Source organism: Lissotriton vulgaris, chromosome 1_2, assembly GCF_964263255.1.
Source record: "Lissotriton vulgaris chromosome 1_2, aLisVul1.2, whole genome shotgun sequence".
NCBI classification, from domain to species: Eukaryota; Metazoa; Chordata; class Amphibia; order Caudata; family Salamandridae; genus Lissotriton; species Lissotriton vulgaris.
Genome location: NC_141686.1, coordinates 142,671,976 through 142,687,130, shown reverse-complemented (window position 1 = coordinate 142,687,130; position 15,155 = coordinate 142,671,976). Strand labels below are relative to the sequence as shown.

At 45.6% G+C, this 15,155-nt stretch overlaps 1 protein-coding gene across 6 annotated transcripts in view; it reads right to left on the bottom strand.

The window, feature by feature from the left end:
• Positions 1–396: 396 nt before the first annotated feature.
• Positions 397–15,155, bottom strand: part of CNOT4 (CCR4-NOT transcription complex subunit 4) — a 623,322-nt gene continuing 608,563 nt past the window's right edge. For all 6 annotated transcript variants that reach the window (XM_086952989.1, XM_086952985.1, XM_086952984.1 and 3 more), the window contains one exon: positions 397–1,795. In XM_086952989.1, coding sequence (XP_086809115.1) covers positions 1,491–1,795 — 305 coding nt within the window. In that variant the 3' untranslated portion in view covers positions 397–1,490. The remainder of the gene's footprint in view (positions 1,796–15,155) is intronic.

Here is a 15,155-nt window from a genome sequence, read left to right as displayed (position 1 = left end):
GTATGTTGCTTAAAACCTAAATAAGGACAATCAGAAACTCTCCATTGTCATCACTGCAGATCCCCATCCGATGATAGAACTTACCACAAGTCAGGCAAGCCTGCTGCCATCCAAGTCTAATTTTTATGGCTGTTCTAGACAAAAGGAGCATAAACACCCGATGACATTTCAGAGAACTTCCAAATGCCTCCGCTGTGGCATTCATTTAGGCCTGATCAATTCAATTATCCAAGCATACAAAAGATGAAGTAATGCAAGAAAAACACATTTTAAAGCAAACTCATATAAAGGTGTCCCAGTAACACAAATATAATATCTTTTTCGGTCAAATACAACAGCAATTCAGTGCAAAAAGCGTTCTGCAAAGTCAAAACAAAAAACAAGAGAACAATACTATCACGTTTCCTGTTTTATTTAAGATTTTAGTTTTAATTCTGAAGAAAGAGGTACATTTCCTTGGTTTAGTTTTAGCAACAGGTTATAACCATATTTGTCTATCTGTTATCTTTTCTTTTTTTGTCCTCTTCATTTCCCGTCTTCAATACTGCACAAACGTCCAGAAACTATAGGGTTTAGTAATAGCCGCAGACTGTGGGTACGTCCCTGATTATGTTGCTGTAATCCCAACGCAGTGTTACCCCAGTGCTCTATTCAACGGAATTCAAATTAGGTTTATTTAAATCGAAGATCAAAATGAAAAAATAGAACTGGCAAAAAAAGTAGAATTATCGCAGGTGTTCCGGTTGATTGTAGTTAAATCATGTACTGCTAGACAATATATTGGAATTTTCCGTAAAAACTGATGTTTTTTCAAATCCAAATGTATTGTGTTTTTTTTTAAACTTAAATTTTGTTAACTTGCTGGTCCTCACTAAATCAATATTCCATATCAGAATGCTTACTGAATAGGAGTGTAATATTTCAGCAGCTCACAGGTGAAAGGACACAAACCGATATCCAGACTCCACAATGCCATGACTGACAACAAAAAGGTTGTCCAGTTTCCTCAGCAGAAGGGTTTCAAAAGTGATAAGGCGTTGTTTAATTCATTTTCTTTTTAAATAAAAATGTTTTTGCTACTGATTTTCAAAGCGTCTCATTTGGATTTAGCAGCAAACAAAATAGTTACTTTCCAAGGAGACAGGAAACTTAATTTGTGTCACGAAATTGCGTTGTGCTGGGAGAATTATTTCATTCGTCTGATTCGGCATCTTACTTTGATTTATTTCAGCTTTTTTTTTTTTTACTCTTTTTTTAAACCATACCTCTGAAATGCATTTTAAGAGAAGATATGCTGTTACTCTAACTTATGTGGTTTAACAGAAACTTTGCCACGGGAGGTGGCTATGACACTGCGATCACAATGCATCTGGGGGTGGGAGGCGCATCAGGAACTACATTCTTCAGAATGACAGATTGGAGGGTGAGTCTGGGGGTGAAAGACGAATGGGGAGGGCAGAGTAAGAAGCAACTGCTGCCAGTCTGTCCATTCAATGGCGGTCCAGCGTAGAGCTCTGTAAAAGATCTGTGGGTGCTTTACTGGGGGGTCTGAAGGCTGTCTGGAAGCCTGGAGGTGGGGAATGGAAGCTGGTGGGGTTTGTGTGAGGAGGGTAAGGGCTCCAGCCGGCTCTGTGCAGGGGGATCTGTGTGCTGAAGGGATTTATGTGGTGTGTCTGCGAGGACGTGGCACCACCAGGGACATCCATTTCTGTCAGGGCCTGGAGAGATTTTAACCAGTGTGGAGGATTGTCGTCCTGTAGAGTCTCTAAACTGTTCCCAGTGGATGAAGGGATACCTGAGAAAGGGAGACACAATAAAGAGAAAAGGATGAGCGCTGTCAGCAGGACAATAAAGAACCAACCTACGGTGATTACAGTTGATAAACATGGACCTACTAACCACACCACAGTTGGATATTTGAGTCAATTGAAAATGCTACAATGAAGAATACAAAGTCAATGCATAATGACAATATTTCCATTCTGGCAACAATGATGAATCCATAATAAAGAAAGCAATTTTGACAAATGTGTAATGAACCCTATCCCCTGGTCTTAACTCCCAACCCCACCTCTCTACTTGTTATGTTACTTTAAGCAGACCAGGCCTAGTTCGTATTAGCAAAGGAAAGATAATGCTAATTCTAAACCTAACTTGTGTATAATTCTTACACTACTTACAGATCTATAATTAAGGACTGAACTAGCTAGTGAACAAAACCAAAACACACACACAAGATAGTGGTCAGATTTTTTAAGCCCCTTACAAAAAGTCTCGCAGAGCAGCGCATGCACGCTGGCTCAGGCGAGAACTAAAAAATCCATAACTTAGTGGGCTTCATTTTTAATTTTCTTCAGAACAAACGCCTTAAAATCTTTATTTGGACTCCGCATAAACCAGTGCTCTATTAAATCAACTGTCTGAATACTTGTCTTCCCTGGATGTGCAGAGGCCTTGTTCATGTACTGGGTACAAACACAGTAAGCCTCAAGTATGCCAGCACGTTCTAGATGTTATCAGGGCACTGAAAGGGTACACATTTATAGGTCCGCCAATATTACTCCTGAAAAGGTAGATGTTACATTATTCCAGGATGGGATGAAAATAACCTTGAAGTGCAAGAATAAAGTAAGTGGCAAAACAAAAGAAAGTTAGCAAGTGCACTCACTCACTCAGTATATTCTCTCATAAGAATATATTCACAGGCATGTTTGCTCAAGCAACAAGAATTGGGAAAAACAGTAAGTCTTGGTGCTGGCTGCCAGCCTTTTGGTTTGGTCAAAGCTTACTTTGTCTTGCCATGTTTTTTGTAATATGTTATGTTTGTGGCAGCTGTCGGGCACTTGTCAATATAAAAATTAAACACTAGCTAAAATCAAAAATATAACTTTTTTCGGTTTCAAAAATCACCTATTGCCTTAGCAGTCTCTGTCACTAAAGAAAACAACTGTGTGGTGGTGCTCGTTGTAAAAAAGCAGAATGCTATTACTCAGTGTAAGTTAAAGAATGACTGAAGTGGCCCTACGCTGTAGGAGGAGTGAGGAAATATGAATAACAACTGACCAAAGAAGAAGGCTGGCAGGAAGTAACTGTAAGGAAGTATATTATACATATAATTTGGCTGAAATCTAAAGGGCTTGGGTAACGCCAGAATTAAAAATGGAAAGCACAAAAGCGTGCTAGCATTATACCACAGATTTCCAGGTGTACCTTTGGGACATTTGTGAAATTCATTTCAGTCATAAATCTGCATCCTACTAGTGGTTGCCTCATTGCCGTCTCCTCACAAAGCAAAAGGAGATCACGCACAACTTCCAAGCCTCGTTGCTTATGAAATAAGATGAAGACCATGGTGGCTCAGCAAGGAAGGAGCTGGAGGAATAGCTGCGGCGCAGCTCCCAATCTTGATTTGCTCAGAGTTGGGACCTACTCCGATCCCGGTATCGGAAGTGAAAAATCTGGGGGTATGGCTGGATGCGGGCCTCTCTTTTGTAGGCCATACTAAAAGAACCGCGGCCTGTTTTGGTCTCCTGAGGGGCTTGAGACCTGTTCTCAAGTTCTTTGATGCCCCGACCAGGCAGCTGGTGATCCAGGCTACTATCATCTCCCGCCTGGATTACGCCAGCTCTCTCCTGGCTGGGGCTAACCAGGCTGAACTAACCCGCTTACAACGGGTTCAGAATGCTGCGGCGAGGGCGATTGTTGGCTTGCCCAGATTCTGCTCAGTGACAGGTGTCCTTCGCTCCCTACACTGGCTTCCGGTTAGGAAGCGCATCCTCTTCAAGGTTTTGTGCCTTGCTTTTAAAATCTTGAGAGGTACAGGCCCGGAAATCCTGTCGAGTTGTCTGTCTTTTTATGTCCCTGCCCGTAGCCTCCGCTCTCAGGGTCTGGCCCTTGCGGTGGTTCCCAGATTCAGGCTTAGCCGCATGGGAGGCCGCTCGTTTAGGGTAATGGCTGCGTCAGCATGGAACTCCTTGCCTGTTGAAATCCGCTTGCTGGAGCACCTTCTGACCTTTCGGAGGGCTATAAAAACCTTCTTGTTTTAGCTGTTTCTTAGTTTCTGTTTTTAGCCTCTTGTTGTGTTACGTGCTACCTTGTCTCTGCGCCAGGACGCTCCTTGGCTGGAGTATCTGTGCGCACAATAAATAGTCGTAACATAACATAACATAACATCCTAGTGCCAAGAGCTTGCCCACTTCAACTTTTGCAATGACTTTCCTTATTTGCACTCATTACCTGCCAACCTAAATCCTTGCTTGGATCAGCCTTCCGACTATATGGCGTCTCGTGTTTCAGGATCTATGTACAACACCGCAAAGTATATGCAAGAAATATTTGAAGAACAGGAGCATGCTCGTTTGAAATTTATTCTGATAGCTGCTGAATTAGTTGAAGAGTCTAGGTCTGAAACCAGAATGTCATTCCTTACTTTGGAGGGGAAAGCTTGTTGTGCTGTACTTCTACAATGTTAAATTTATACTTTATCTACAAACGTGGTTTCACAGTGCCTTCCAGGGGTATGAACAGCATTGTTACTCTTGGGATAACTGAATAGTGTACCAATTGGTCAATCAAAAGAACCTCTAGAGAGTTGTCCTCTAGCACTCCTGGGCGGATTCCCTTTAATGCCCCTTGGCTACATAAGTGTCTCCATTAAGTTTGGGTCTCATCTCTCCAAAGTACACTGCATATTGCACTCCCATTGTAGCTCAAAGGTGTCTCTAATGGGTTGAGTGATCGCCACTCATCATACACTGTTTGGTGGACCCAAGGATGCACATCAATGGAAGTTTTTATTTAGGATACAACTATGCCACTTCTGTCAAGCATGTGGTTAACTTTAGTTACCAAGGGACAATGTTTAACTGTTGGGGATCGAGAGTCACACCTAGAAATCGGGAACAATCGTTAGCAAGAACTGTCAATGCATTTTTCTCCTTTTCTACTAAATTAGATAAAAGATTGCTCGCCTATATGCTGGCCTTTTATCATGCAAAATGCGCTGGCACAGCAACTCATGGTGCGGGTCTGTGGTACACAAGTGGCATCCCCCTTACAGGCTATGGAATCAACGGTCTCTCATAGGAAATTAGGCCTTCAGTACATTGAGGATGTCCTAAGAACCCAACGGATGATGCTACGGCGAAGGGTTCGGGTCAACAAAACCCTCCCCCTTCATAGAATAACCGAGGATGCTTGACCCTGTCCCTAGGTCTAGAGATACCCTGGTTGAGGGGAATTAGGGACATGGCCATGGCTTTAAATAGGCAGGACTTGTTTGAAGACCCTTTACGATATTTGCTGATGTTAGATAAAAAGAAAAAAACTCAGGGCCATGTGCTACACCCAATGGGTGGAAAAGAGATGGGCAAGGGTATCAGAAATACCTACTGTGGATTTATACATGCAACTTAAACCATCTAGAACATCCAGCCATTGTATGACATACCCAGTTACCAGCAACATCATTCTCAGGTTCCGACAAAGTCTCTTCCATAGATTAATCACCTTTCCCAGGTGTAATGATAGGCTGCATGACTTGTCACCCAGCCCATGCGATCAGAATTCAGCACAGAGCACCTTACATATAATATTGTTTTGAACGTTATATTCTCACTAGAGGTCCTCTGTTTTAAAGCCTCTACTGATTAAGTACTTTTTGCGCCATTGCGCAGAAGGCAAAAGACAATTGATGGATGGAATGAAGAACAAATCAGAACATTCACCCCCAGTCAAGAGCTGGATTCAAGCTATCAAGAGAGGTGAATCCCTGAAACCAGTCCTAGGATGCTTGTTTCCGGTCCAAGGAGGACCTGGCTTAGCAGTTCGGGATGGACTGTTCCCATGAGGCACAGGGTCAAGACTGATTTGCATATTGCCAGGTCTAAACTGGGCTGGCATGGTGAGCAAAAGAATGATGAATTTAACCCAGATCTCTTGACTGGGGTGAATTTTTGATTTGTTCTGCATTCCGTCCATCAATTGTGTATCTTTTGTACAGAAACACTGCGCTTTTTATAGTCTGTTGGTCCAGAGGATACCGCTATTACCATATACACCTTTTTGGAGCTGATGTTAAAGGTGAGGCAACTGCTTGCAGTGCTTTATGTAGTTGCATCCCTCCTGCGTTTTTTGGTTTTAAATGCATTTAAGAATGCCATTTCTGAAGTTTAAATATACTGGTAGTATTGTGGGGTATTGTATTAACAGTATCTCAGTATTCAGATCTTAGGAAAGAGGAATATAAAGACAGCCTGAAAATCTATCACTCTTATAAGGAAGGCTCCGGGCGTTTACTACAATGAGAGGAGCGAGGGAAAGCAGAGAACTCTTCAAAGGAACTTTTTACTATTTTCAAGGAGATCTCGTCACTTGCAAGAACCACAGACCCTGCTACCAGCTCTGTGGACTCTTGCAATCCGGTGGCCGACTTCTTTGCGGAGAAAGTGGGGAAGATGTATTCGACCTTCCCTGTTGCAGCGCGTAACGGGTGCGTGGAGGGTGAGGGGACGCCCAATTTAGGGGAGGCAGAATGTCTTTGCGAATTTGTTGTTCCCTCATGTGATACTCTCAATAGCTTAGCCTTAAGCATCAAGACTGGCTCACCCAGAGACCCTGCGACCCCTAAGGTGCTAAGAGGGAGCCTTGAGATAATTGAGCCCTATATCTGGCACCTTCTTGATCTCTCTTTTACCAAAGGAACTGTCCCTCCAAAGAGGCGATCGTCCTCCCATTAAAAAATAAACCAAATGTCAGCATGAGCCAACTGGAGATCCTACGCCCAATTTCACTGCTGCCATACTTTGCCAAAATTGCAGAAAAGTTGGTTAATACACAACTGACAGCTCACATTAGTAAATACAGCTTACTTCACCCCACTCAATCGGCCTTTCAAACATCTAACTCCACCGAATCGGCTCTGCTCCTCTCCACCGAAATCATCTGCAAATATGTGGATGAGGAACAAATGGTTGCCGTAGTTCTACTTGACCTCAGTGCCGCGTTCGACACTGTGGCTCATCCAACCTTACTTCAGCGCCTTAGGAAAGGAGGTTTGGCGGACCGAGCCATGGAATGGCTGGAGTCCTTTTTACACAAACTTAGTTTCCAGGTGTCTCAGGAACCTTACTATTCTAAAAGTCTTAAGCTGAACCAAGGCGTCCCACAGGGCTCTACCCTCAGCCCACCCTCTTTAATCTCTACATCACCCCTTTGGCAGAGATTATTGAAAGATTTGGGGTCAGTGTTGTGTCTTAGGACACATGACATGACAAGACAGCCATCAATTTTTTGACGTGCCTACATGAACTGGCATCCTGGATGGCTAACAAGTGCCTTAAGCGTAATGGTAATAAAACTGAAGTTCTTGTGATAGGTGAAGCTCCCACGATCTGGTCATCAGCATGGTGGCCTCAGACACTGGGACCAACCCCGTCCCCTTGTGATCCGGTACAAAATCTAGGGGTGTGGTTGGATTCCAAGCTTTACTTTGATAACCACACTAGGCGAATGGAGGGAAAATGTTTTGGGGTTCTGCGAGGTCTCCAGAAGACCTTGGATGTACTGCCAATTTCAGCGAGGAAAACTATGGTCCACGCTCTGGTGACGTCACACTTGGATTATGGGAACGCACTTTATTTGGGAGCTAGTTCCAAATGTGTGCAGAGACTCCAACACATTCTGAATGCTGTGGCTCGTCTCGTTTTAATGTCACCCAGGAAAGCCTCTTCCAACAGGGCCCTAGCTTCCCTTTACTGGATCCCGGTAAGGGAACAAATTATTTTCAAAGCTATGTGTGTGAGCCATCACATTTTACAGAGAAAAGGACCCACCTCTCTGCATGACTTTCTTACACCAAACTCTCCGACCAGCTGTTTGAGATCTAGCAGGACAGGGCAGGTTAGCATTCCAACCAGTAGGAGAGCAACAATGGGTGGACGCTCCTTTCGTTTCCTAGCTGCCAAACATTGGAATAAACTCGCCCTGAGGCTCCAGCTGGAGTCTGCGGAGAACGTCTTTCGCAAAAAGCTAAGGACCTGGCTCTATCCCTCTTTGAATCCTCATGTTTAATCTCTTCTTCTTTCCTCTGCCCAGAACCTGATTTGTGCCGCAGCGCGGGGACACATTAGTAAGTGTAACCAAGCGCTTTATAAGCTTGTAATTATTATTAGTAGTAAATTAAAGATGAAATGGGTCCTTTGCCTTGACCACAATTACACTACAAGTTGAATAAGTTATTCAGGATCACTTTTTTGTGGCTCGTTTATCTGTTATAGTCATCAGCAGGCAGGCTTTCCAAATGACGATGGGCCCGATTCACAGAATGAACTTAAAACTCAATCCTAAACTTTCTACTATTTTGGTATTCATAGAATGCACTTACTCATTTCGGTATTCACAGAAGTTAGTAGTCCTAACTTTAGGACTCCTAAATGCCTTCTGTGAATACCAAAAGTCTTAAAATTAGGATTTTTCTCAATTTAGTAGTAGTAAAGTTAGGACTCCTAACTTTAGGACTCCTAAATGCCTTCTGTGAATACCGAAAGTCTTAAAATTAGGATTTTTCTCAATTTAGTAGTAGTAAAGTTAGGACTCCTAACTTTAGAACTCCTAAACTGAGAAAAATCCTAATTTTAAGACTTTCGGTATTCACAGAAGGCATTTAGGAGTACTAAAGTTAGGGCTACTAACTTCTGTGAATACCGAAATGAGTAAGTGCCTTCTGTGAATACCAAAATAGTAGTAAGTTTAGGATTGAGTCTTAAGTTCATTCTGTGAATCGGGCCCGATATCTCATGTACTGCACTTTGCGACGGTTTTATATGTATCCTGATTGTTAATTTCTTTTTTCTTTTTACTCAAGGATTTCAGATCTCAATATGATCCAATAAAGTTAACCTGAATTGAATGATACACCCCCCTCTTAAAGTTAAGTACCTGCATTAGCGACGGAATATTTTCATTCTATAATATCCAATGTTTATGCACCGCAACGCTACCCACAAAATGCTTATACCATGTCTTCAAACCACACCTCTTTTTTAAACTCTTGATTGTGCATTTTCATATATACATTAGTGTACAACCAAGTGCAAAACCGAAACAGTATATGGACTGTTTAGTCGTAACGCCGCGTTTACAGATCTACTCAAGTTTTAACAATTTCAATAACATAGAAGCTATAGGCTGGTACATCAAGTAATCGGAGCCTCTGATGCTAGTACACGAAATGTAGGTCCATTTACACAAATAAAAATAGTAAACTTTTACAACAGGCCTGCGTGTGTCAGGGTTAACTGCGCAGTATCTATCGCTTTTTGAGAACATGTGTGGTTGTGGAAGGATGGGTCATGTGCCCTCGACTAAATTATGAACTCCAGGCTTCTCTTAGGACCATCAGGTGGTTGCCTCTGGCTCTGGTGTAGGGGGAGTGGGGTTGGGCTGCCTCATGTATATTGGTCTGTATCTCCAAAAGGAGGGCATCCTACACAGTGGCTAAAGGGTACTTACGCTGTTCTTTAGAGTCTTCACTGTGTAGTGCCCTACTCCCAGCCTTTGCCCACGTGGTCATGGAAAGTTTCTAACCAGCAAGGATTGGGGGTTAGTTGATGTCCCCTCTTGTGTAATCTGGAGCTTGGCCAGGAGTATGGCTAGGTCTATGAATTGTCTTGTTACTCTGTTTCTCTTGGTGCAGCCTAAGAGGACTGCAGGCAGATTCCTCAGGTGGGCAGTGTTGTGTGCCCTGTGCATCTATTCAGGTGGTTTGTGATCTGCCAATATTAGGCAAGCACTGGGCACGTCAAGAACATGTGGAAAAAGTCTGTCTAGTGTGCAGCAGCGGGGGTAGGCAGCGTTGGTGCTAAGGAAATAGCGATTGATTTTATGGGGAGTGAGCTAAGCCCTGTCCAACACAAAACTGTGTAAGCCAGACGTAGGCATTGAGAGACACCAGTGTAGGGTGTTCCAGAATGCGCTGCCACTCGTGGTCAGTGATAGGTCAACCCAGTTCAGTGTCTTAGTGCTGATGCAGAGTGGCGAGGGATGCAGTTCCATGTGAACGAATGGATCCAGCAAGCCATCGTATCAAGTTGAGGACCTCCAGCTGCATGCTTAAGTATTATATCTTTAAATGCATGTCTGGCTCCTGCTGCATGACAGCCCAGCACGCCCTCAGTGACAAAATGTACAGCAGAAACTGTCCTGGAGGAAGACCAGCCTCTGCTAGAAGCTCCTCAATGGAAAGGAGTGTACCATCTCAATAAAGGTCTCATTGTATATACTCCTGCTTCATGCCAGTGACTTAGTTCCCTCAAGAGGTTATCACGGTGCCACGCAGCAGGCCCAAGAGCAACAGGGCTAGCACATAAGGTTTTGCTGATCTTGTGAGAAAGTTTTATTTTGAAACAGCTGTATGCCACTAGCATCATGTGCATTTGAGGCATTGGCATCTTAGTATGTGGGTGGAACCAATGTAGCGCGCAGGGTATGCCCCAGAGGGGTTGGGCCAACGCCATGAACTCCAGGTGACTACCCGCCAGGCCCCTGGCTCCAACTGTCGTTGGGAGGACAGGAAGATGTGTTCGCAATCTGGCATGCCCAGGCCACCCTGATAAGGCGGGAGATAGAGTTTAACTACAGCAACACTGCCACGTGAGGCATGCCAAATAAATTCTCTAGTGGGTTGTTTCTGGGAGCAAAAGATGGATGTGAGACATACAGGAGGACGTGGTAGTAAGACTACTTTGGTGAGACCTATGGGGCCTGCAACAGAATGAGGCAGTCTGCCAGAATGCCACTTGTGACTGCAGATCGGTAACCACCCGGACTACGTAACCATCCCGTAGGTCTATGGAATATAAGGATTCCTAAGTAACAGAACATGATAGGTTGCAACGGTACAGATTCAGTTTGTTTGAAGAGTTGGGTCAGGTGTGGCGGCCACAAAGGGGAGGAGGCACGACTTGTTCCAGTTGACAGAGGTTGACGCAAATCTATCTAGTGTATGTGCGATAGTGCCTGGGATGTCCCAAATGTTCCAAAGGTATAAGAGCATATCATCTGCATACACAGTGTCACCCATTGCTCAGAGGTCTCCCTTATCAACTCCCATCTCTAATGTGGGCTAGTTGTTCCATTGCTAGCTAAATCCATTCTGGTCCAGACGTACCAGCTGTGGAACAAGCTGGGCCAACCTGTAATAAATAATTAATTACCGGTTGACCAGTATCTTAGCTAGAACTTTATAATATATATTAATGAGTGGCAAAGGCCTTTAGGGCCCTGCCCGGTTTAGACAGCAATATTAGAAGAGCTTCACACAACGATGGCAGGACATGAGGGCATCCATGTTCTCATCATATAGCGTTTTGAGTCTTGGGTGCCAGAACAGAAGTGTAGGTTTTATAGAATTTACGCAGCAAATTATCTGGGCTGGGAGTTTTGCCTGTAGTTAGCACCTGGATAGCATCCTGGACCTCGTGAGGAGCGATTTCCCTGCTGACCAGATGTTACACGGGTATGTACCACAGGTTCCAGAAAAGACTCCATGTCATTCAAGATAGCTACCATCACAGATTTACATTGGGAGGTGTAATACCGCGTGAATGCCTCGTGTATGCACCACTGTATGTGCAGACGCCGGAGGCCTGGCGTATGGATAATATGGTATGCCTTGGCTGCTCTTGGAGGATCAGCCATGCTAGCAGCACTTCAGCCTTGTCGGATTCAGAACGAGTCTTATGGGTGAGGGCCGCATATTTTAGACAGCGCAGCCATTCTAGCAGTGCTGCATGTTCCTGTTGCAATTGTTAACTGCCAGCCAAGGTCACCCGGGGACGCTCCTCTAGTAGCAGCAGCTTCTGCTCTTCAATTGAGATCTCCTTATCTAACATAAGTTTCAAGTTCAGAGTATTCCCCAGGCTGTGCCCGCTGATTGCCACCTTGAAAGCATCCCACTCTCCCAGCCCGGACATGGCGATAACCGTAATAATGTCAAAATATTTGGAGATACAGCTGTCCAGGGAGGCCCTGAGGAGTGGGTGATCTAAAGAGTCTGCCTGAAGGCGCCACGCAGGCATTGATTGGGGGGGGGGGGGGGGGGGGGGGGGGGGTCTGTGTTCACATCTCACATGCAAGTGTTGCTGCTTATGATCTGAGTGTGTCCAGCCCAGCTAAGCTAAGTATGTGATGTAGTATGTCCACTGTGGTGACGAGGTGGTCTATTCACAATTGCAGGGCATTTGCATGAGAGTAGATTGAATAGACTTTAGTGTAATTTTAGCATCGGATGACATGACTATTGCAAACAAGGGAGGGACGGGGGATAGGGGGGTACTCCGGTGCACACCAATGATGCAAGGCAGAGTGTCTTCAGAACGAGACTTATTGAACAGAAGCAAGACGTAACTGTAAGCAAACATAGCACAGTAAATGAAAACATGTAATACCATCGGGAACAAAGATGCAACCGCATCCTGCCCAAACATATGAACCGCCTTTACCAGCATATGGGCGCTGGCTGGGGAGCAGGTGACATGGTATGTGACGTGTGGGTGCAAGATCCTTTATCAGATAGGAGTCAATATAAATCCCAGTATCGTCTGCCACTTGAGTAGGTCCACTGGGTGAGGTGTGCTCATTGGAAGCGTAGGCCACAGAGGGCCCCGCTTGCTAATGGTACTGACTCATGTTAGCCATCTTCTGTGGTCAGAGACCCCATGTTATTAGAGGTGAACGCTTTGTCAAATATGCAGTATAATCCCAGCCTGGAACGTTCTCAGCACCCATCTACTAGATGCCCATTCCCCAGGCGTTAGGGAGGAAGAATAATGTATCTGGTTACAACATGACATAGTACACTTCGCATAAATTTTATTTATAAATGCAACAATCACAGGACAGTCTTCGGTTTGAGGGGTCACAGTGAGTGACGTACTGAAGCCTGGTGGAAGGAGAATGGAGGACGTAGACTTGGTGTCGCCTTCCTCAGTATACACTGGAAGAGTGAGTCCCTGAAAAGATGCAGCCAACCACATCAATTGTTCCAAATCAAGGTAGTGGGACAACTTGGTTGAGCCCCATGTATGCCGGCTGCTGCTTGTTTCTTCCGGATTGTCATATACTGTTGCAGAGCTCCTGTGATAAGGGGAGCTCCACTTGGCCACAGGGCTCTGCCCACTCCAATGCATCCTTAAGGTCATTGAAAAAATGGGACTGTCCGTCTGCTTGGACCCAGAGGTGAGCTGGGAACAGGAGTTAGTATTTGAGATTTAAAGCATTCAGGTTATACTTAACGGTTAGGAACGTTGTTGGCGTTGAACAGTTAGCATGTAGTCTGGGAAAATAATCAATGTCATTTTGACTATCACCAAAGTTTCCTGCTTCTGAGCTTCGCACAGGATGAGGTCTCCAATCCCTGTAGTGCAGCAGGCAGGCCACTTGCAGTCTGGGAAGAGCAAAGAGGTTGGGGGGGAGGGGGTGATGACAATGAGCCAGTACCCGATGTGCAGGTTTAATCGAAAAAAAGCACATGAATCGAGAGGCGGGAATGAAGGTGCAGGCCACGTGGCAAGTGCGCCACTGTATTTTGTCCCTCTGCACCCTCTGGGACACCAACTGTTTGCATGTTCATCCTGTGCGAGTGTCCCTCAGATTCATCCACTCTGTTAGGGTGTGAACCTGGATTTGCTTGCACATGTGACTGTGACTGCACCTCCAGCACCTGTGGCTGAAGCAACAACACTGCCGGCTAGAGTATTGTAACAGGTATTAAGGAGCAGGCTTGACGATGGCGGAGACTCAGGAGAAACCATTAAAAACAGCTAATCCTATGCATGATATGCAGTGCCATTCATAGAAGCAGGAGCCTCAGCTCCAGGCAAACCAACCGCTTACAGGGGTCAATTAGTGAAAGCACACTCGCAGCAAGAGCAGCCCAATATCTCAAGGGGGTTCAGTTGAGAGTAGCGAAAATCCATCCATGGGGTCCCAAGGTTCACAGGCGTCTGTGTTGATTCCCCAGCGGAGCACACAGCAGCAGTTCTAGCCACAAGGTTGCCACTAGGCAGGTTGCTGAGGCCTACGCTTCGGGTCCCACCATCTCCAGGATAAGGGAGTAAGGCATTTATAGCCCGGTGAGGCCCACAGACATCAAGGCCTGCAGACACTGGGCCCCAGCAATCTATTGATGGTCCTCCGTCAAGGAGCATGGACAGTGCGAGAGGGAGCCCTCTGCCATTGCCAGCCCCGGCTATAATCCCCAACACCAGGTTTCTCAGCCCCCTCACCCAGTGTACCCCTCCACGGTTGTTGAAGCACACTGGTGCTTGGGGGTGGAGGGAGTGGGGGGGTGTCCACTGCGGATACTTTGGCTCACTCGGGGTCACAGCAGCAGCTGTCAATCATGCCGCAATGATGTTCTCCATATTTCCGGCTGGGTCTACGCAACACCACGCCAGCCAGTAGGTAAGGGAGGGCCGCAGGGCAGGCCTTGCCTGCCACGGTACCCAGTCGCCAGAAATACGAATGAGTCGGTATGCATCGGCAGGCCCGCCCACCCTACAGTCTGGTAGCGGCTACACCAGTGCAGGACCCAGTGGGGCAACGGTCCCCTCGGTCGGGACCCAGCCACACTGCATAGGTAGCACCCGCAGACTCCTGGTCGGTGCTGCCCAAAACACTGGCCGCTACTCCTTGCTGGTTGCCGCCCTCAAAAGCTCCCCCAATAGCACAGCCACTGCTCCTACACGGACAGCTGCCGGCTCCCTGGTTTTGGGCTTGACATGCGCCTCTCATCACGTAGAACAGCCCCCTAAGTGAAGCAGAGGTGGATGGCAGCTAGTATGGGGGATGAATGCCGGATCTAGGGATCTGGTGGTGGAGCTTCAGTAGCAAGCGTCCGCCATCTTGCCCGCATTAGCTACGCCCCTTCAAACCGTACCTTATATCAGTCCAACTGCAGCCAACATCTTTTAAACCATGCACCCCAAAGCACACCCAGAAACCTGATGCATATCAGTTCGCTTCATAACCTCATCAATGGAAACGGATTAGCTGATAACTTGACTACCCAGAAAGCAAATTCTTTGGACCTACAAGTGGTTGAAAATTGCTGTACAAATATCTATAGAATACAGGATCCATGCAAAACCTTTTAC